General features: G+C 38.1%; 1 protein-coding gene across 4 annotated transcripts in view; it reads right to left on the bottom strand.

Annotated features, from left to right (window-relative positions):
- NLK (nemo like kinase) overlaps positions 1-24256 on the bottom strand; it is a 64332-nt gene that overhangs the window by 20750 nt on the left and 19326 nt on the right. For all 4 annotated transcript variants that reach the window (XM_074890638.1, XM_074890636.1, XM_074890639.1 and 1 more), the window contains 2 exons: positions 9978-10107; positions 8327-8382 (listed from right to left, as the gene is read on the bottom strand). In XM_074890638.1, coding sequence (XP_074746739.1) covers positions 8327-8382; positions 9978-10107 — 186 coding nt within the window. The remainder of the gene's footprint in view (positions 1-8326; positions 8383-9977; positions 10108-24256) is intronic.

Raw genomic sequence — 24256 nt, 5'->3', positions numbered from 1 at the left:
AAGATCAAGGAGAGAGTTTGAAATAAAACTGCATCTCCCGGGCCCCAGTCCGGAGTCTCCCTCGGCGTACCGGGTTCGTTCACAGCTCAAGGTAAAGCAGTAGCCAGCTCTCGGGAAAGCCCGAAGCGCTGGGCTGAGCGGGCGCTGCGCGGGGGCTGGAGCACCCACCCGCCCCTGCGGGGCTCGCGGGGCACGAGGGAGTGACGCCCTTCGCCTCTCCTCGCCCTCTGGGTCGGCCACGCGCCGGCTCCCCTAACTTCACCAACTCATCGACCTCGTGGTGGTATTTTTACCAGTGTGCTTTCCTCTGAAAGCAAAGCTCCCTAGGTCAGTGCGGAGGGTTTGGGTTTGGTTTGGTTGTAAATCTCACCATTATCCAGCAGGAGTCTATCAGTTGGTTCAAGGCTCTTTCTAACCAGCTCTGCTACACATCACGTCTGAAATACAACAGCAAACCCTGACTTTGGTTAAGATGTTTATCTCTTGGTAACACAGCAAGTCAGCTTCAGCAGAAACTTCTACTCGTTCTTACCATTATCACCAATTAATTGGCACAGGTCAAGTTGCACTTTTAACGACCTAGAGAAAACTTACATTTTCTTTGATCTCCACCTAATCAATGTTCTCCTTCCGTCTGTTGCTCTGCAAACCCTACCTGGCCAAATCCCTATTAGCCAAATTGTTCATCTGCCAACAGAACACCACACAAAAACTAATTTTATAAATTAAATATTGCCAACTTTTTCACCAAAAATACCCCAAATAAAAATTGCACTCATAAAGAATTCATAAAGAAAAACCCAACCCTGAAGCACCATAATTTCTAGTCCTCTAATTTTTCTTCTCCTTTTCCAAAGGCCCTCTTAAATATTTATATCAGCCTTTTAAAATTTGGCTTTTACCTTATGGCTGCAACAAATCTTTACATTTAATTTTTAATGTAAAATATTAAAAAAATCCAAAAGCATTACTCTGCACTTTATTATGATAAGATTTTTGTTTTGCTATGCCACAAATCCTCCTAAATCTCAATCCCGAGCATAATGTCTCCCAGATGTCTCAACTAGTTGCCATGCCAACTAAAGCAGCTTAAATTAAATGAGGGCCTGAAATGGCACCTGCACCACTCCAGGTCTGTTGCGCATTAAATAAAGCTCTCTTGACAGGGGCTCAGAGGTGCCATTAACTTGAACAGCAACTATCTGATTATTGTCTCTAGATAATTTAATGAGGGTCTCCAAACAAGAGCAAAAGCAGCACTTGCTTGATGTTCCTGCCTTTTACAAATGTGGCAGCTTCTTAAACAGCTGGTACCCAAGTGGGTCAATGACTTTACTCTGGCCAGTACTATAAATGTTTAGCAAAAACAAACTACAAAAACCTTATGGGATTTCCACCCACCAGTCAAACAGGTACCTGCAGGGTTTTTTTTACGTCGAACTATAAAATATGCTGGCTATGAGGTGGTCACTGGAGCTGTAACATGCAGCTAAGCTGAACGTTACTACCGGATAAAAATTGCTACTGACAGCAGTAATTAGTTAAGTAGCTGTATAAAATTAGAACTACAAATGTACCAATTTGCCTCAGAATAATTATCAAGGCAAATACATGGCACAAAAGAATGTCACTTATTCTGTTGACCGGGAGACCTGCTGAGTTGGTAAATTTTACAAAGTGACAGGCAAATTTTAAGAAGGAATAAAGTATGCTCTGTGATGAGGTATTCTCATAATGACTTGGATCTTCCTTTATTAGGTCTGTGCATACCTCAAAACTCAATTCTATACACTGTTTTTCCAGGAAGAGGCCAGCATTCTGTGAACAAGTTCTGGGGTAGGAGGATTAGCTGGATGCTAACAGTGGAGTGGAGGTGTCTTATCTCCATGATACTGTAAGAAACATGCTTTTTTTAAAACAAAACAAAATTCCTTCTTATATATTTCAGGATTTTCTATAAAATGGGAACAAGGGGTTTTCTCCTGTTTTATTATACTTTAGTTATACTTGTTTTTACATTAGGATGGTATCAAGCTCAGTTTGTGATGCCACCTCTGTTCTCTTCTAACTCTGCACAGACTTTATAGCTTCCTAGTAGGAATATTTCTATACACAAAGCATGGAAAAAAGTCCTAGTCCATGAAAAAATAGTGCAATAATTATTCAAAAAAATTTAATCTAATGCCTGAATTATTTTTTATGTTTAAAATTTGCTGACTTGTCTGTTATAGGTAAAATTACTGATATATTTGCCATCAAGTCACCTCTAATTATGCAACATAGAAATGGCAATCTATGGCACATGTCAAAGACCACAGACAAGCAATAGCAGAAGCTTTTTGGAGGGACACAGTTTTGGAGTGAGAGGAAAAAAATAAAAAAGATATTTTTTCTTACCAGGAAGAAAATACTGCAACTCCATCTGAATCTTATCTCTCTGTAAGGTAAGGGCTTCAAAGCTCTTGATGAGTTCCTAATACAGAGAAAATTCAGCCTTTCAACGTAATTGAGCTGGGGTACAGTGAGGGAAGCGCTGAGATGAAGCAGCAGCTCCCACCTCTCCACTCCTGCTCCGTTTCAAAACTCAGCAGGAGCAGGAGTTCCCAGCCTTCCACAAAAGCACCCTGTCATCAATCAGCTCTGAGGGAATGGCTTTGGTATTAATCACCTGCAGTTCAGTAGCACCATATTTTGTGTGATGCACAGTAAAATCACTAATTTTCACATCTAAGTAATTGTGTCTATGCATTTGTAAAACAAAGCTTGAATGCCGTGGAAGCTCCGTTTTGGGAAAGACAAATACATCTGGTGCATCAGACCTGCAAGATTGCACATCGGCTTGTTGTGACAAGTTTTCTTGGCTGTGCACTGTGGTTAGCAAGAGCAAGACACGCAGGTTCTTTGGTGTCAGTAAAAAGCACGTGTCTGAAATGGAACGGTGAGCCATTCCCCAGAGGTAGGGCAGGACATAGTCTGCAAAAGACAAAAATAAACTCCACTACTTCAGCATTAGCTTCAAAATTGCACTCGGTTATTTAATTATTTGGTCTTGAGGTTGCCCAGATTTGATACTCAAATGGGAAACGCGCTTGTGCTGCAAAGCACTTCTTGCAGATCCCAATTCTGACATTCTACAGGGCTTAGACAGATGCAGTAAAATTATCAAATACTTCCATGAGTAGAAAAAAGCAAAACAATGCAGGGGGGAAGTGGATTAATCAATAATAGATCTGTGGATAAACTACTAACTACTACTGATAATTTATTCTACAAATAGCTTTTAAAACAGATTTTTTAAAAACTGCAACACCAAATGTCAACCACGCAGTGTGAGGAGTTCCTAGTCAAAGTTAACATTTTAAAACCTTCTCTCATAGTGTCATTTCAGGTTGTTCAAAAAAATCAAGTCATAATCCTTAAATTAGGAATTAAGATAATTTATTGAGTACCTATGAAAGGTTTAAAAATTAAAAAGACAAAGGGGAAAATTCCAGTCTATTTTTAATGAATCATTGCCAGTCAGGCACAAACTGCCAGCAGATTCTACCTGAAGGATCACTGCTAACAATACATGATATTCAACTTCAAAAGCTCCCTGGTATTTTCCCATGTGTACACAATCTTCTCGACAGAAATAATTTCATATCAGTGCATACTAGGGAAAACATTTTGAGTTCCAGGCAATATCATCCAACTAGATTTTGCAAATACTGGAATAAAGGTATTACAGCTTTACTGCTGAATAAAGCAAACTTCTAACCCAAGGCAAAAGTCCCTCACGTTACAGAACAGAGCCATTCTGGCACCCCGTTCATTAAAGCAGACATCTAGGACTCTCTCATAACAGCTTACTGGTTTGACAATACCACCACCATGCTTTCGTCACCTGTAGAAAGTACCTTAAGCTATTCTGTTCTCATGAATATCTAGTGAGAATCTAAGTCGAAATTCCTCCTGACCCAACAATATAAACTGTTGTGTTACCAGCTGCAAACCAGCAACCCGCAGCCTTCTACGGAGTATACTAGTCCTCCTAATCCTTGAGGTCCCTGTTCAACTTGTTTGTGTGTTGGAACTTGCCATGATGACATTTCAGAAGGGTACTTAAACAAGGAAACCCTTTCTGAGAGTACTGTGAAAGAACAGGAAGCCTGCGCACACGCTGCTTGGTCCCCCAACAGTGTTGTCATTGTCCCTTTTACTGCCTGGAGGAACCAAATCCTACCTTGTCCCTGCTGACCCTCCTCCACCCTACGTATATGAGGGATTTACTCCTTAATCCATCAGAAAACAGTTCTTTCACCTCTTAATAAGATCAATGGGAAGGAACTGCTGCACACCTTTGCTTTTACTAGTATTAAAGTATTTCCAAGTCAGTATAACCAGACTGACAAAAGTGATGTCTTCTCAGCTGCTTCTAATATTCACTTCAATGGAAAAAGTTTTCAAAAAGTTACTATAGAAATTAGGATAGCTCTTAGAAGAGAATGTCTGTGTATCTCCAGTTGTACAATTAAATATTACAATCAACTGCAGAAGATTTTGCAACTGGAAAAAAGAGAACTATAAATTACAGAATCATTTAGGTTGGAAAAGACCTTTAAGATCGGAGTCCAACCATAAACCTAACACTGCCAAATCAGATCAGTCAAGAATTAACAGACATGTTAATTGTAATGAAATGTTTTTTAGATGCTCTAGCAAAATCTGTGAGTCACTATTTACCTTTATAACTGATGTGCTTTAAAGCTACGTCAGTCCACCTAGAACACAAGGCATACAACGGAACCAAATCATCATCCCCGGCTGGGTATCAGGGATCATACTCCTGTTCCACCAAGGTAAAGTTGATGATTGCAGGGATAAGCCTTGAACTTCAGCTTAATGATGAACTTAATGATGAATACAAGAAGCCTAAAATTCACTAACAATCTCCTTTTCATTTATCTTCTCAGGACAGACACCCAGAATAATATATGCTCCATTATCTATTCATTTTTGCACGAGGTGATATTAGCTAAAATATCAATACCCATATAAGATGTTAAATGCTCACAAAGATTTTCAATCTAAAGCCTCATTATTCATTCAAATCATAGCTCAATCGAAGACTTTGCAAAAAATTTTACTTCTAAAACAAAAACCTCACTAGATTAGAATTTCTTTATTCATCACCAGTTTCCTAAGAAATCTTTTAATTTATCATCAAAATTTTAAGTCAGTTTTAGAATGAGTTCTGTCTGCTAAATATACTGTGCAATTATTGCTAGTACCTATGAGACATTGAATAATTGAAACTAACTCTACCAGTTCATTTGCAACACATCATACATATAATTTCAGTCATTCTTTTACTATTTTTTTTTCTTTTCCCAAAAAGGGCACTACAACTTGTTAGAAAGAATAAAGGAAATCAAGCAGTACCAACTCAGTCCCTTCACACTTTTATCCCTGATCAGTATAACTTTTTGTAAAAATGGAACGTCACCATGGTATCTTTAGGAACTATACTAGTGGATCAACAAAACTACATCCCCCAGATATGGGATATAGTTACCTGATCGTCTTAAAATGAATCTGAAATAAGTTCTCGTTATACTACAGTAAGCAGAAGCACATGCAATTAAAAATGTGCATATAAATTGAAACACCATTCATTCTTCTAATGAATTTAAGGGTCATAAGTGCACTTACTGCAATTATTTCAAAAGGAAGGAGAAAGAAGACTACACAAAGCAAATAGTCTTCTATTACCAATATTAGAGTCAAGAAATTCAAATTAATTAAAAAAAAAAAAGAGAGCGCCCTATAAAATACTAGTCATAATGACTTAAAATCAGTTAACCATGAAGGAAACTAACATTTCTGGTTTTATATTCAAAACTTGGCAGTAGCTAAGCTCATAAAAATAAGCTTATCCCATTTAAATATTCTTGATTATACAATTACACGGAAGGAGTAATCCTTAACCTAGATCTGATTTATAACTCATATGACTTGTTATAAAATGAGGGCACTGAACTAGTGCAAATAACCAAAATCCAGTTTTTGAAGACTACTTGTATGCTGTTCACATGAGAAAAGTATCAAAGCAAAATGTAAGAGCTTTATTCATATGTAAAAGCTCTGGTATAGCATAGCAATACTTTCAACCAATGAATTTGTTTATCAATCAGTAAATCATGCTGTACTTTGGTTAAAATCACCAAGTCTAAAATACACCTACTTTCTTCACCAATCAATTGAAGGTATTATATATAGATCAGACCATATTTCACAAAGTTCAGTTTATCTAAAAATAAAGAATGACAATTTTCCACCCATTAATTGTCCTGTAAAGTGGGTCATACAAAAAAGCAGCTAAGACCCATCTGTAATAAAAAACAACCTTCTGAAGTCTAACCAGAAGAGTAAGCTGGTGCCCTCAAACCTCAAGCAGCTCCACTGAAGACAAACACCAAGATAATAAAGCTACTTGTAAGATAAGCAGAACACGTGACATGGACCTCTGTGGGACAGTGCATTAAATTTGTTTTTTAAACCTATTACTGTGTAACCAGGTAACAGAAAAAGCTCTCGGGTCCCAATTATGGTTGTATAACAACGATGTAATTTGAGGATTGGGTTTATTCTCTAAATCTGAACACTTTATACCTGCTTCTGAATGTATATGCATACATTTTCCAATGAAAAATGATTGGCAGGTGTCTTACATAAGTTTATAACAGACATTTCATTATGCCCTGCCTGATTTACAAGGAGATTTTGGTAACAATTTTGGTTTTGGAAGGAAGTTTTTATTTGCACAATTTGGTTGTGAATTATAAACTTGAAAGACTGCAACCAAAGCTGTAAAAGGAGCAGCAGTATAATGAGATGACACATAATTGAATATGCTACGATTCAAGTGTTCGCTTTAAACAAGGCAGCTCTGAGTTTAATTTTCAGTGTTTGCTTTTGGGGTTTTCCACAGAAAACACAGAAGTCTATTAGCTGACCTCAGCTGTATGGCAGATCCCTGTACTGAAATGCTAATTCGATAATGGAAATGTCAATGTGTTAGGATTTTGACTATCTGCTCTCTAAAATATCACTTTTACTAAAGTCTGCGAAGGATCTTTTGTTACTAACAGCATGTTGTAAAATTATCTGAACAGTTCATAGAACCCCGCAAAAAAAAAAAAAAATCTTAAAACTGTTACGGGCAGGAGTCTGGTGAAGAGCTTTCTTCCTACGCACATAGGAAATAAAATGTAAACAAATCATCTCATTCAGTGCTAATTATCAAGCTCATTTTTTAATTAGGTAAAAACTTCTCAAAAATTGAATCTCAGCATGTTAAATTTTTAAAATAGGATAAAGAAGAGAACAGACAGTGGGATGAATCTAGGCAGACAATCTTTATTATGATTCCTGGTCTGTAGCTAGTAAAGTCTCTGCAGAGAACAGAATTATCCCTATTTAAAATATTTTTCTGTTCTAAATCTTACAATATTTCTAGATACTTTCTGTACCATGAAAATCTGTACTCAATTCATAGCAGTAATTTCTTGCAATTTAAAAACTAGAGTAAGTACTAAAATAACCAGCTTTGAGACACAGAACTTCTAACTAGTCAGTAAGAGCCTACCCAGCTCAATGACGTACTTTTCAGTATTTAAGAATGCAGAAATTCCCAACCCCAAAAATAGAAGATAACCCAAACAAAGTTTGAAAAAGGAAAAAAGCAAAACAAAACATGACATTCTCATGTCAAGTTACATACTAAAATTCAATTTTATAATACAGTTACCCATAGACAGCATGTACCTTTGCATCAGTGACACGTTAAACAGCACATAGATCTGTGTAAAATCTGTTTTCTTGATCAAGATAGAGGCTGAACAAGGAAAGCCACAACCCAGCTAGTCTGCTGAAACATCTCTGAAAAGTCATGGTGTTAAAGCATGTGACAGTAGCACTCTCTGAAAACACCAGAAAGTATTTTAAGGTACTAATAACTGAGAGGAAGTTAGTTACTGGAAATATTTTGGGGGAATCACCATTAATAGCAGCAGTATCTGTTGGTAAATACCACAATGCCCTGCATTTGCTGGCTCTTACATATTGAAAGCTTCATGTTCAATCCTGCACCGTTTCACCTCCAACGTTCACATTAACTGAGTTCTTGATAGTGTAGATTCACTTCTTTAAATAAGACTGTTCAGATACAGGCTCAAGGTTTTTGTAGTTCTGTTTCACAGATTCCACCAACCACTTGCAGTTTCTAAGCTAATGAAAATTACACCCACCTCAATTAAGATGCTCTATTTTATATTTAGGATACATTTCTTCAAAATAGTCAATGTGTGGAGGCTGGAGTATGTCGAGGGCAGAGAGTACCTAGGAAACACCACACAAGATCAAGACCTATCCCAGTCAAACAAAAACAAATCCCTTTGAAAAAGACAGTCAGACTGTACCTTTCTTACAGAGCCTAGCTTTATTCTATCCCCCCCAGACAGACCAATACTCTATCTCACCAGATATATGAATTTAACAGCCCCCCAAGTCAGATATTCTGTACATTCAGGGTCTCCCTTTTTTTTTTTCTAATTCAGGAAAATTTTTCCAGATGTTCAAGTACTGGCTTAAAAGCATAAATTTATCTACCCAATAAAAATTGGTTCATTTCAAAAATATATATATATAACCATGAAATATTTCAAAGAAGTAATTCTAGCAAAGAAATGCAAAAGCAAAAGATACTACACTTTGTTCTGCCTTTCATCGTTAAAAGTTCTGTGATACGCTGCTTCCACATGGAAATTACCAAACCCAAACTTGTTCACATTCTGAATCAGAAGCTCAGCAGTCTGTGAAAAGCAAAAAGGTAGAAAAGCAGCAGCACAGAATTTACACCCTCTCACAGGAAAAAAATACTCCCTTGGTGTAGTCTTTCAGATCCTGTCTCAGGAATATCTATGACATTTAGGTGAAGTACACAACTTCAGGGGTTATCAAGCTCAACTCGTCTGCTTACAGAGATGCTTTTACTTAATTTTATATTTCTCATTAAAATTTTCTCCATAATGAAGACCCTGGTGAGGGGCAGTTTAAGATACCAGTTCAAAAGAAATCTTGTCCCAGAATCCATCTCCCAAGGATTGGTGATGGGGGTGGCAAGACTCTGCAATCTGGTAGAAGCTTGCAAGGCAATGCACCTCTTCTGCGCCCCACTAACAGCACCACTTATCCGAATCCATGCTTAACCACAAATAAAAGCTTTCTTGGAATACAGTACCCTCTGATAAAAAAGGTAAACTTTAAAACAGGAGGAAAAGCGATGAAATAAGGTTCTGAAACAGATACCCACTTCCTGATCCCATTCCACTAGATGATAGCACTCCCAACATGCTCATTACTGCTCATCGATGGGAGTTTCCACATCCACGGCTGCACTCACGGAACAGTTTCTGTAAGTACTTTTTGATTCACTTCAGATACAACCATATGGGTCAGTTCAAATAATTTTTTAAATGTTTAAGCTTAACCCTAGCTGATTTTACCTGAAGCAGATTTGGGAGTGCTTGTACAACCACTCTGCTAGAAGAACTGAGAGAGCAATAAACTCCAACAAAGGGGAGAGAAAGATGGAGTAAGAAATAGCTTGGAAGTGAAAGCATCTCCAGCTGGTACAGCTTTGTGCGGATTGACATTTATCTAAAGCCTAAAATAAGATTAGGTGGAAGTGTATTGCCTATTTGCAAACATTTTGGAAGGGAATTATGAATATCCTTAGATTCTTGATAATTTCATTTTTTATAGTGTTTGCAACAGTAATATCTGAGTTTCCAGGAAATCTGATAACCGTAAATTAGAAAGCTTTTAAAGCATTTTAGATATTATCTAACTTTAAAAAATACTTCTGTTATAGATAGCTCCATTTTACAATCAGGCTTTATCAAAGACTTCAAAATTATTTTGAATTTACTTACATTGTCATGCTTAAAAAAACACAACATCTTCAACTCCCGGAAGACCCTTTTACAAGAGACCAAATTTTGGAAGACGTTGGGCATCTTTTTGAGTGCAACTCTCTTTCCATCTCGTGGATCTGTTACTGACCTACAGAATAAAAGATTTAGAACATCACATACTACTGTTAGACAATTTTTCTAAATCAGAAAAGAATAGTTTAGAGTTCTTATCATTCTCAACTTAGACGGTGAGTTAAAATAATGTGAAGACACTTCTAGGGAAAAAAAGTATTAAACAAAAGGGCATTATGCACTGTACTATAGAGTCTGTAGTAAATGTAGCGCGATCATTCTTTGAGTACACATACCCAGTCGAGCTTGGTAGCTGCTAAGTGGCTGGACACGTGTACATCAGTGCATATACTGCCTGCCACTGGCATAGACTAGCTCAAAGTTAGATCAACGCCTGAGCCAACAAGCAAATAGGACAATAAAATCTCCTTCACCTCCCAAAAAGGACCTTATCGAGAGTAGAACATTTTCTCAGTTACACAGTTTTGATTTTGCTGGGTCTACAGCTTTCTTCTTCCTCTCCTAAGGGGCCAAAAACTTAATAATCCCATTCTGACAGAACACTGGCAAGTGTAAGACTATTACTTGATCTATCCCTAAATCACTACATCTGGAGAAGCAACAGCACATGGTAGCTAAATTTCCACAAATGTAAAAGAGGCATGATACCTGTCTTTCTCCCATAGAGCTTATGGGATGCAAGTATAGCAGTTCAGAAATTATAAGGTGCTTTTCACATGGCAAGTATTTTAATTTAAAGTAATTAGATTCTGAAAATAGAATTTTATAATGAGAACCATAAAACTAGAGCAAGGAGATTATGGTGCCTCAATTCCCAATCATGGTTTTTAAGGTGAGACTTCCCAAACCTCACTACAAAACAGGGTTTCTAGATCTTCAGTTGTTAGGAAACCTTCATTTTTTTTTCCTGCATGTTTTTATTGAGATGACCAAAATAACTTTCTGCTCAGTGCAATACTATAACCACGTAAGAATCTACATCCAGCTACGTGCTCTAATGACTACATTTGTCCTTAGAAGTTGCTGGCTTTTCTATCTATCGCGACTCTCCTACACACAAAACGGAGGGCGGCTTCTTTTGTCTCAGGTATCTAAATAAAAAATTAGAACGGGGTAATCAAATATCTGCCTTATGCCCAAGTACCATTTCTGATTTCAAAATACAAAACAATTCAATCAATGAAAAAGGTCCGAAGTAGCCACTGATACTGGTGGTTGGAGTCAGAGGAGAACTATCCCAACACGCTCGGCTAGAACACTTGCTGTGCCACTGCACATTTATATTTTAAATGAAGGGCGGAGGGGGACTCGGGAAGGTTGATACCAGACTACCTCTGTGGTGGGAAACACAGAGCTGAAAAGAATCAGAAAAGGTCTTCTAACTCACAATATGTTTCCTGTTTTCTCCAGGACCTTTGCCTCCTGCCTCTAGCCTAAATTGGAAAGAAAGGGAATGAAAACTGGAAATGCTACAGAAAACCGACTGTTAATGCAACTGAGCACTCGCCATTGGCCAGCCTGACATATCCTCCCTTATGCTGTATAGTAACTTTATTCACAGATGACAGTTAACCTCAGTGAGTCTATTTGCAAAACAAGGTACTATTCATCATGAGTAGGAGACATTTCAGGCTGGCCCGCAGCTTGGGGATTACAGCAGAGGCAGATTCTGAATGACACACAGCAGGGCCAGCACCAGGCAGTGGCTCACAAATTCATATAAATTTGATCCCAGCATGAGCTGAGAGCTCCCACTGCTCACAAGGTCAAGCACCACTGATCAGCTAATTAGTGGTATTCTTCTCTCTTTATGAGACAGCATTTCTGGCCCCCGCTAAGTTTTAACCAGCTTTAAAGGGAAAAAAAAAAAAAAAAGGCAAGCCACCAACCTTCTAACCTGTAAAAGAAAACTTAAATGCTGCTGAAGCTGCTGATTCCTGGAAATTAAATAGATATATTCTTGCTACAAAAACAAACTTGCAAAATTTTATTCATAAAAATCCTTACTGATTACACTGCAGATGCTACTGAATTACTAATTTTTCCCTTTGGAGTTGTGACACTTGCTGACCACTGTGTACACAAACCAAAACACTGCTATCAGGAGGATATTCACAGCTGTGGAAGAAACTCCACTGGTGGATCACAATGATGATACACTTAAGTATCACACAGATGCACGACCTGAGAGCTTTGACAATTTAAAAGTTCCTCCCAAATGACTGCTAATACCCAGGCAGACCACAAGTACCTTCCTCAGCTATGTTATATTCAACAATACGGTAAACAATAGATAAATAGCTATCTTGGCTACAAAAAATACTCGATTTAAAACTCTCTCAAAATTTATATTATGCTATATGATAGCATATTGAGAGCACACTCTACAATTCTTCTTAAATAAGGTGAAGAAAATGAAATATGTGGAGATTTATTTCATTATTTTTCCTTAAAAACGTATCTAAAAAAACCTAAAAAAATCTAAAGAATTTTCTTTAGACACAACTGCTATTTTACACCGTAAACAAATTAATTCTCTAACATTAATCCAACTTAAGACAGAATAAAACAATGCTTAAGATCCAGACAGCTTATTTGAGAGAGTTCACATCTACCATTTCTATTATCTGTAATAAATTAGTGCAGTAGACTTATAACCTTCTCTAAAGAGAGACTAAGAAATCTTCATTGATCATGTCCAGGGGTTGAGCAACACAAAGAGCGTCAAGTAAAAAAACCAGCAATTTGTCTGTAGGTTTACTTTGTCAAAGAAATTAGCTGCAGCTTCACAGATTTAATAGTTTTTGTTTGATTTTTACCTCAAATTATATAAGCTTAATAGAGCCTGAGATGGACCGACCTAAAACAATCAGAAGTCACAAGCAACAACAGTTTTGAAGACCGACGTGTAAACACGTAACGCAACCTTCCATGATTGATAAAAATCTGTCATCTGAAACTTGGGCACCACCTTGACTTTGCAGCAAAAGGAAAACCATTTCCGTAACGCCAGTGACAGGCAGCTTGGGGGTTGCTAAACACCCTTCCTCTTGCCCCAAGGACTGTAAGCTTTACAAGCTTTTTAAGCCCCTAGTTGTGTATTTAGGCTGTATCTATAGCAATCGGCTTCTGAACTGGAGTACTATCACAACAGAAAGACACCATTCCATAGTCATAGAAGAATAGAATAATAACCCATTTTGTAAATGTTACAAATAACTCAAGATATCAGAATCAGCTTTAAAATTTTTGGTATTTTTGACATATTAAAATTTCATAAACAGGTCAGACAGGTAATACCATTCATTTATCTACATGAAACAGATTTAAGAAATTGAACAAGTGCTTGCACAACAATAAAAACAGCATTATTAAAAATTAAAAAAGTAGCTACAGTTTTGGGCTTAAGTACTAATAAGAACCAAAAGACCATAACAAAACGTGTTGTGGAAAATTCTACACTGCTGGATTGACAAAGCACATATTAGAGTCCTCTCTGCTCTTCAGGTGTTTCCTTATTATTAATGTCCTAAAGGCTTTTTAGACAAAATGCACCTGGATTTGAGTGCACGGAGATAACAAGCGAGCCCACTACTGTGCAAGCAGCAGATTTTCAGCCGTGTTCAGGTCTCGCTGTTGCAGCAGCACCAACAAGACCGAACTGAAGGCAGGTGACAGAGTTGTTTCTGAAATTCCACCTATCAGCAGACAGGATGAAACTGATCTGCAGGAAGAGGAATAAATACCAAAACAAGTTTCCGCTTGCTTGCTGGTTCATTTCTAATTGAGCAAGGGGGAATCATCTGTTTGGTACTTGAGGATTTGGAGACCAGTTCTCCTCCCCCGTAACAGACATCTCGGAGGTTGCATGTTTTAGTAGCAGCAACACAGCTTTGGGCACCTACACTCAAGACCTTTTGGAGTTATTTTTAATAGCCCTCTTTTAACCATATTTCTGTTTAGAAACTTCCTGTCTTTTTCCAAATCTTACAAATATTATTCCAGCCACTGACAAGAAAAATGCAATAATATAATTAGACGGACCACAGTACACATGGTTTCAAAGTTTGCATTGCATGTTGTTAATGTTTTAAGGTAAAACTCAAAGTAGCATTTCTTATAATTATTCATGCAAAGAGCAGTCATGCTTGTAGCTGGTAACAATATAACTCTAATGAATGTGAATGGAAGTGCAGTAATTTCACGCCATGTTGAGTTTGTTCTCTCTTAACTCAGGGTAGCAGCTGCTTTGGTTCAGCACAAACAGTACCAGAGAACAGAGATAAGTGCTGAGGCCTGTTACAGAGGAATGCTTTTATTTCTTTGTTGCTGAAAGGCTTGCTGGGCTGAGCTCTTCTGGTTCTGCAACACAGGGGTTATCCCATCTGTATTAGCTAATGAATCGCAGGCTGGACAGATAACGAACCGCTCCGAAGGCAGCTTCCGCCATCTCCAGTGAAAATGACCCTGTTCAAAACGTCTCTGCCCTCAGGACCAGTTACTTGTCAAACTCAACTGCAGACAAATTATTCAAATATTACGCATATTGTGCTTTTGATGCATACATTAAACAAACATCGGATTTACCATACCAAATCTATTTACATAGTCCTATCTGACAAAGTGAAATTTAAAGTAAAAAATGCTAATATTTTCATTTTATTAGTCTAAATGTCAAATTATTAAAAACTATAACCTACACTCACATATACTCTTCAGATACCGCCATGCCTCCACACAAAATTACCAGAAGACCTCAAAAGGTGTCCTTTTAATTGAATTATAGATTAAAATAGTCACTCCCAATTCTAATAAAATATTAAAATAGAATAACAGAATTAGTTTCAGAATAGCAACCCGAAACATTTTCAAAGTCTGAAGTTCAATACGTTATTTTAAAAGAAGTACTCCTCTCACACTGTCTGAAATTATGGAAGTGTTAAAATACAGAATAGCATTAAATATAAAGTTACTTGCGTTCACTGATTTTCAATTACACCGCCTCTGTAGTTGTGCCTGTGATGATTTTTAAAGTAAGCCCTAACAACTGTTTTAAGTAAGCAGTCTGACCTCATCACCTAAATCAAACAGCATCCACATGTTGAAGCCACAGCCAAACGCACACATTCTACTTCCAGTTGCCTATGAGCTGTGTTACCAGCAGCAATGGAGGCAACGTGGGTCAAGACTGTGAAAGTAATATATTCCAAGTTAAAAAAAACGAATCCAAGACACAAATTAAGAGAAAGTAATCTCTGGAGTTCCCCTAGACAAATGAAAAACAGAAAATCTGAAGCAGAGGTCATTGTAAAAAGATACATAAACCAGGATTTTTGATGGATTTGAAACACTTGCTTTCTTCAGCTGTACTGTTACAAAATTATGCTAGTTGCATACAAACATAAGAATCCAACAGTCAGCTTTTACAAAAACTAGTTCAGATTGAAAATAAATTTTAGGATGTGAATGTTGATCATCTACAGTTGAGCAACTTTGTATCACCTCTACAGAAAGTCATGAGGCGGTTTACAGTTGCCTAAATTAAAGTTCTCATGAATCAATGTTAATTACACATGAACAGTAATACAAACTGCAAAACCTTTTTTTTGCCTATTGCTATTAAGCCTGTACTTTGTCTAACCTCCTTCCTAATTCCTTTATGAAAAAAAGGAGAACATTTTAAAATAATCATTATCTTAGAAAGATTATATGGATATGAAAGTAGTTGCTGAATGCCTAAAAATCCTTTCAACTACTACCCCCAAAAATGTGAGATGGATACCCATCTTTTTCTCTCCACCTGAAGGTATATACCTAAAACTTTTGAGTAGTGATTCCCAAGCCTCTTCTGTCGCTGAGCCTCACTTGAGAAAACGGACAGCGCTTTGTACCTCAAAACACCACAGCTCTTTAGTATCCACAGTGACACTTACCTAGGAATACTAAATCCTGTTAAGTCAGAACGTAATCAGGCAACTAATACCAGCAAACATCAGTGTCCTATTAACTCTGACACTTCTCCCATGGATGTAGCTGTCACGCAGCCTCATTAGTGAAAGATTTGATAAAATGGTTGGTCTTTAATCAAATAATACAAAACTCTGATTTATATTGATAGCTACCACAGATATACTGATGCTCGTTTTTACTAGTTGTGGGACCCATTTTAAAAAACAAAAAGAGCTGAACGTATTGCAGAACTGGTGGAGTTCATCACAGCTGTGTCAGCAAGGCCTGGTATGTCTGCTCTCTGTTTTTTCAAATGTTTCCATACAATAAAAATTGGTTTAGGTGAATAGTCTTTTCCTAGTGCTCCTGTTGTAGCCTCTGATAAAGGAATGAGTTAGATGGGATTCCTGTGGCATATACATTTAAGGCCAGTTTCTTTTTTCTTTTAAATAACCCACTTCTACAAACAAGTAACGATCACCCGCAATATCCAGCTTGAAAGCAATTCCTCTACTCTCTCCCCCATAGCCGCAACAATTTCACACTGCTCCTCACCTCCTTGCCTTAGCTTGTGAGCTTTATACCACTCACTAGCAATTTCACTTCAAGAGGCAGCACAAAACTAACAATCAAAGTTATGAAGATCAGAAATGTCAGGACTGCATCCCAAAGAAGAATGAAAAAGGAAAGAAGGAAAGAAAGAAAAAAGCCTCTCTGAAAAACTGGTATTTACAGCATCCAATATAGATGCTGAAAATGTTGCTTTGTGTTTGTGTACAGTACCTACTTTGATACTAGTAAAATAATTATTTATAGCAATATGCTATCAGGTCACATATCCCCAAGAGAAACTAGAAAAGCATGAAAATCTCCTAGGAGCTAATTGAGAGAACAACTAGAAAGGCAGCTTTACTTACTGCTGTTCTCAGAAGAACACATTTCAATTCCCTCCTCTGCTTTGTTAGGATATTACACCCTAGGTGAATCTAGCAGTAAAGTGAACAGCAGGCAGGGAATCTATCCATCACTCAGCTCAGAGGCAATGGGGCGCTCTTTCAAGCTACTACTGAAGTCTGCAAAGGTTTCACTTATTAAGCATCAACTGTAGCTGGGGATAAAGAGATAAGAGACCAAGATTTAAACCAAAAATAACTTAGCAAAAAATTATATATAGGTATGGGGCAAAAAATAAGTTAATAAATACAACTTGGAGGGGGGAAAACATCAAGGAATATCTAGTTTGGCTTTAATCATGCCTTGAAGAATTATGATTTCAGATGTTTCTGTGAGAACACCCAACCATTACGGATTCTTTATTATACTGTAAAAGCCATGGCAAAAAGCTACTTTTAATACTATTAAACCAAGTCAAACGTTTTGCTTTCACAGCAATTACAAGCCTTGCAGTACAATTAACTTGTGCTCACAGCAGTAGTTTGGTCACTGTCAGAGGAGCGGCTGCCTGGCTGCCTGTTCATTAATACAACCTGGGTCGCGACCTTCTCCTTTCGCTTGTGCCTGTTAACAGCAGCCAGTTGTCTCCCCCTGTCACTCACACTTCACCTACACAATAACGGTAGAATATTAAGTTGTAAAAATTATCAAATAATACATTTTGCAAAATTTAAAAAAATGTCTTGGAAGATGCTCTCCCTGATACCTTACCAAGTTTTTAGAACTTAAGAGGAATGTGAGAAAGCAAAGAAAACATTTATATTAATTTCCACTTAAACTAACTGGCTTCATGATTCAGCCACTTAAAAAAATTTGTTGTAGCAGTATCACCTACTGGTACAGGTAACCCCAAGGCTACTATAGCCAAAATATTGCAGAAGGTTATTTCTCTGTTCTTGATTTCTTAGTTTATTTGATAACATGCTGTTATTCTGAACAGTTTGTTTCCTCTGTAACATCTGTTTGGTCAGTCCTTCCTTTTTATAAATATGAGGAAAATGGTACTCCTCTAGTTAAAAAAAAGGGAAAAGAAATACAAACATGAAAGTGAAGAAATTAAGATATAGCTAAACAAGACAAGTTGTCTTATTTTAGACTTTGATTCTTGTTAAAAAAAAAATCAAATACACATATATTTGAATGCTTAACATGAGACTGAAATGTTCCTCTTGAAATATTGCCATTTTTTTCAGACACCAAAATTTTGCAAAATCCTTCATCAAATCCTCAATCAAGTTCAAAGCTAAACTTTCTATACCTAACCAAAACGTATTACATATGTTCTGGACCAAAGGATGCGAGGCCCTTGTGGTCCATCCTGTTTAATTCTTCCACACCCAGTCCTGCATTCACTAATAAATCTGAACCTGCCCATTGTACAACAAGAACAACTCTATTGTTTGTCTTATCTTTTCTTTAGAAGATAGTCAGATCTACCAGAACCCTTAAACCTTTCTCTGCAGCAGTAATTCAGCACTGTGTCACAGCTGACTTTGCAGGTAATATTTTTCACTGGAAAACCAGCACTCGTGTTTCGCCAGAGCAAACCAGTGTAAAGCAGCAGCCCAGCTTTCAGGCACCCGAGCCCTGGCTCTGGCCGTGTCTCCAAACCAGCACAGATACAGCAGTACTGTCCCAAGTAAAAGATTTTTGTCCTTTCAACAGGCAAGTTAGATAAGGACGTACTTGTCGGAGTGATTTACCAGCGGTGTGGTTTCTTGTACAAGCGCAAGCTGCTGCGGGAAGAGGGGGTCCTGCTCCCTCGGGGGCTGGTTCCTGCCGGCATCGGAGAAGCCAAGAGCAGCCCAGAGGTGAGTCAGCACGGAGGGACCCCGCGTTCCACGCGCAGTGGGCAGGATGAAGTCATCCCAAAGCCACACGGTCCCCAGGCGTGACAGGGGAAGCTGTGCCAGCACACGGCTGGGGCAAAGAGCAAGACGGCGGGATTTCGCGGTAGCAGATCGCAATTACACCAGATTAGGTACAGCAGGAAACCAGGCCCTCGGTCCCGCTGGGAGCTTATGGACAGAGCCAGAAATGGGGGTTGCACCTCCTGAACGGCGGCTGAGCGCCCTATGTAGAAGGGCCATTCTTCTATCCATCAGAAAACTTTTTTTTTTTTGCTGATTATACATAATACAAATACATATATTATATTTAAGAAATACATAAAAAGTCTAAAAAAATGTCTGACATAAAACATATGAAGGAAAAAAGATACTTTATAAAACCTGTAGCTTCTATTTACATTGCAGGCTAATCACCCCAGAAATAATAAAATTCTAAAGACTAATAGAACTACAGAAAGGATTAATGATACATCCCAGACCTCTAGTTAAAATGTTTTCAAAGACAATTCTTATCTCAAAGAATCCTTGCAGGCATTTAGCCATTTCAAATACGCATTATAAGTCTTCAGTGACTCTCTATCACGTTGATGGCAAATTATCAAGGTGGAGACTATGCCAACAGTAACTTTTTCTCTCTCTGAATCCAGGTCAATGCATACACATTGTTCTATAGTTTCAACTGGTAGAAAAACAAGTTTGTGACTGCTCCATGGCAATTATTACACAGAAACAAGATAATGAAGGAATGTTCTCAGGGGCGGTGTGGGAAACTACTGATGGAGTTTGTTCTAAGAGGGAAGTGAACCTTCCCTTATGTTTATAGAAAATACCTATAAATTTACATCAGGACTTAACAGAAGGGGCAACTTAATAGGATTACTTTCCAAGTTTTTCTTATTACTCAATGAACTTTTTTTCTCAGCTACTTGACTCTTAATCTTGCAGACTTTTTCCAGAAAGCTTTACTCTAAGATATATAACAAACCTGGTCCCACAAGCATTTCAGCTGCTCGCCCAAGCGTATTTGATATACCAGCTTTGAACAAATAATGCAGCTCATATTCAAGGACATGTGATACCCAATATACCACTTCTGCAGTACATGGTATTGCAATCAATCACCTCTTGGCATATCTGAAAATATATTTGAGGATGGGATGAAATAAAAAATCCTTTAGAAAAGTTCACAAAACCAAAAGATTCCCAAGACTGAAGTGAAAGGGCAGAGAGAGGGTGTGCAGTTACCAAATCACTTATCTGGGAAATGTCTGACTGGGTACACAAAGCTTACACACAGCAATAGGCCATCAGATCCAGTGTATCTGTTCTCTGTAGAATTATTGACACGCAATGAGCCATACCAAAACACACAAAAACTGAACAACATTTAATGGACTATTAGGTAGCAGAGGGGAGAGGTGAGGAAAGTATGCACATAACGTGGAAATCATTAAGAAAATAAATCAACATAGTATGCACATTTAACAATAGATTTCTTACTGAAGAATAAAAAGGAAATTTATACACAGAGTTTTTAAGCAGAGTAAAGTAGCTGCTTTAACAATTCTACTATTATAAACACTGAAATACAAGTGAGACAGGACAAAAGTAATGTTCTTGGTTCTCCAGTGACCTTGCCTAAGAAACAGAATTATTTTTTCCAATCACAGACCGAAGAGCTCATCTTCCAAAATGGTTCCTGACTGCCAGTGGTGGCGTTCACCAACACATAACATTTTAAAGCTTTGTGACAATTCTTAATGGAAGTTAAATTATTCAAATGCTAAATAATTTTGTATAACTTTAGAGGCCTAGAAGTCGGTTTTCCAACCTAAGGCCATAAGTGTGGCATGCCTAACCTGGTTAACGGTTGTTGCTGGGCTCCCTGCTCTGGCTCACCGTGTGGCCACGCAAACAGCTGTGCTGGCACAATGAAGCAGAAAGCAGGAAAATAAGTAGCTGAGACAAAGGGGAAGACAGACAGACTGCTTTTCCGGTAACAATGACAGCTTAAGCATATGTCAAATATGATCTAAGTCAGTCACACTGGCTCTGTCTAGTCAATAAGGAGAGGGATAGGTGGGATTAATCTCTTTTAGAGGGCTTGTGGATAACACATGAACTGTTTCTCTAGAAATGCCTCACGCTACCAGTTAACTGCAGAGAACTAGTTTAAAATGAAGCCTTGCTTGTAGGTAACAAAAGCTTGCTGTTTGAGGACCCTAATTTTTTAATTTTACATGAGCCTTTTCCCTCTCTGTCTGCCAAGTCTGAATTGAGAGTCAGCGCTCTGTGTTACAAACCACATTAAATCCTGTACTATTAGTGGAGTGACTTAGGCTTCCCTTGCAGTGAGAAACAGGAGACGCTGCTAATTGCACGGTATCATTAGAAGGGAGTTAGGTTTTGGTTTTGTTGGATTTTTCACAACAAGAGAATTTTAGCATACACGCTCACGCAATTAGCATGGTATTATAATGTGTTTTACCCTCTGGCTGTACACACATTGTTTAAGAGATGCAAAAGCTGATACAATCTCATTTAAAGGAGATACTCATAATAATTTTAGTTATAATTTTTAAAGGAAAAGCCACACACAGATAAGTTATGAGAAGGAGAAAAATATTACAGCAGTGCAGCATCCAGTCTTCTTCACTGCGATGACGAGAGCTCTAAGGGCTGTTTTAAACTTACAGCATGAGGCCTGTCACCACTAAGGAAGAATTATCAAATGGACATCAAGAGATCAGACAGCCATAGCATCATCGACACTGAGAAGAAGCAGAAGTTAGAGAAGGACACGGAATCTGAGGATGACTTCCCACTGCAGTGAGGAAAGGCACTGACGAAAGGTGGACCCTGTACTCGTGCAGTGGCCAGAGACACAAGTCTAGGGATAAATGACATAATTTCTTATTATCCTACCTGCAAGCTATATCAAATATGTGCTTACCCTAAGTAGCTAATCAGGGCCCCCAAGACAGACACATGGAACACAAACACTGGCACTTACGAAGTGTGACCACGTATTTTCACCAGCAGTTCGTGGACTTAAAAAGTTTCCACAAAATCTGTTTATGATCCTGCTGCAAGTCATTGCCTACAAAGAGCCCCCAGTAGCTGGAGCACAGAAGATTAACCCACTTCTAACAGAATTTGAAAGAATACGCTGAGTAAAAGTTGGTACTGATAGCAGAATTTTTAGCACACAAGCATAGAAAAATAAGAACAAGGTTTTGTTGTTAAAAGACATTATCAAAAAGAACAGCTGTTATTTTTTCAGATATTTAAGATATGGATGTGCTGTTAATGATTTTCAGGTCACTATTGCTCTGCAGCAGTCTCCAGCTGGTGACACTTCAAAGATGCTAAAATGAAATAATAACAGTGGGTAAAAAAAATTCTTTATTTTGAGAGATATGATAAGAAAGCCAACTGAAAAGGATAGCTGAGGAGATACTACTGAGCAAAACTTTGATTTCACTTAGATTTAGCTTTGAGACACAGACATCCAAGACCAGTCAGGGTAAAAGTAATAAGGAACTATGCGGAGAGTGCAATGACAGTCAGAAGTAAGAGCACAACAGATCTACTGGAGGGTGTAACAGCATCGCTACCACTGCGAGACACAACACCCACTGCCCTCTCTCGGATGGACATTTTACTCTTACAAAATAACCTTTGGAACATAAGGAAGCAGCTCGCTTTATTGTCTTTTGGTAATGGCATATTCTGCCCCTACAACAAAGTAAAAGGAATTTAAACAGTTAACTGTATGATACAAAACCTTTTTTTTCTCAAAAACATGGGTGTAGTGAAGTGACATATCTGACAGCCACCTCTGTGGGGTTTTTGGGTTGGTTTGTTTGTTTGCTTTTTCGATGGTTTGTTTCTTTTTTACCTCCCCTGATCTTAAGTGCTGTAAAGACCCACACAAAACTGAGCCCAGAGTGTGCTACGCAGTTACAAATAAAATAAGTAACAGTATATTTATCTTGAAGGGTCTGGTTTAATTTAAAACAAGTTAGAGTAAAAAGCAGAGGAAGAAGCAAAAGGATGTTTACTCTATAGGGAGGTATTTACTATTAGTTATTCATTTACAGGTCAACGTTCACCGTATTAATTAAAATTTGAGAGTATGTCTGGCTAGTTATACCATTTCTAAGCAGTAAAATATGTTACTGGAGGTGTTGAAAATGTCTGAGTTAACTTTCAGCTAACAAAATTAAAACATTAGAAGATTAAAGTAGCAAAGGCAAGATGTGCAGCAGTCTTCACAGGTCAACAGGAAAAAACGTACAGGAAAAGAAAAATATTTAGGAAGCTGTTATTTGCTCAAGCTACTCAAGCAAAACAAAACGCATTGCAGTTGATTTATGAATGGTGATAGCACTTTTCAAAACAAAATCTATTTCCAGTTCCCTTTTTGAGTAAATAAAAGAGTCCTGATGTTTTAATAAACTTCAGTATTCCTCCTCTTCCTCAGCTCACCTCTTACTTGCTCCTCACCTACAGTTAAGCCTGATCCATGCTTGGGGCTCATTTAAAACTAAAGTGACCCATTCTAACTAACATAGGAAGCGTGAGCTGTGTCTCGGTACAGATTAGGTAAAACAAAAGCTAGCCAAAGCTCCAGAAAAATTTATATCACACTAAGAACACCACCAGACTGTAGCATCCCGCTGTGGACATAATGGAGTAAGGTCTGCCTGCGTACTGTGGAAATGCTTCGTTTCTCTCCTGAAACCATTGCAATGGGCAACTGAAGGTGCGATGCTCCAGTGCAAGGGCAGACCCCGCGCCAGGACAAGGCAGCATTACACGGGCCGTTCAGTATTTGAAATTCAACTAGTTTTTGTTGAGGAGCCTTCCCTAACAGCATTTACTGAGTTTTATATAAATGGTAGAAGGATAAAAGAGGTCATTTACCTGTTTTGAGGGTATTTTTGCCCACGTTACAAGGCAATACAGATCTGTGTGCTAAATCTGTAGGGCTGAGTGGGAACTCCCATAACTTTCAGCACCACTGGGGGCAGAGGGGGAGGTACTGAAAATTTTCCATCTAGATGTCCCCATTGTTACAAGTTTTGTCGCCTACCTAAAGCGCCAAGCGTCCACCGGCTGGCGCTGAGGCTGAAGAGCAGCGCTCCACCCTGAAGTGACAGTTCACTGACACACAGTCCTTCCCTTTTGCCCACCTTTGGAGGTCAGCTCCAGGAGTTCTGCATCAATTTTATTCACACAACAGATCACCTGATATTAAACAGGCAAGAAGTCATTTACAGACTGACACAGACTGATAAAAGTTGGGTGAATTTGATCACAGCCAAGTAAAAAAATTCCTACGTTTCTAGACATCTGGAATCTACAAAAATATATTCTACCAGCTAAATATTTTCTTAAAATTTAGGCAAGTAAAGTAGGTTTTATATCCAAGAATTTGTGTTTGAA

This window comes from Strix uralensis, chromosome 20, assembly GCF_047716275.1.
Source record: "Strix uralensis isolate ZFMK-TIS-50842 chromosome 20, bStrUra1, whole genome shotgun sequence".
NCBI classification, from domain to species: Eukaryota; Metazoa; Chordata; class Aves; order Strigiformes; family Strigidae; genus Strix; species Strix uralensis.
This window is presented reverse-complemented; position numbering and strand designations above follow the sequence as displayed.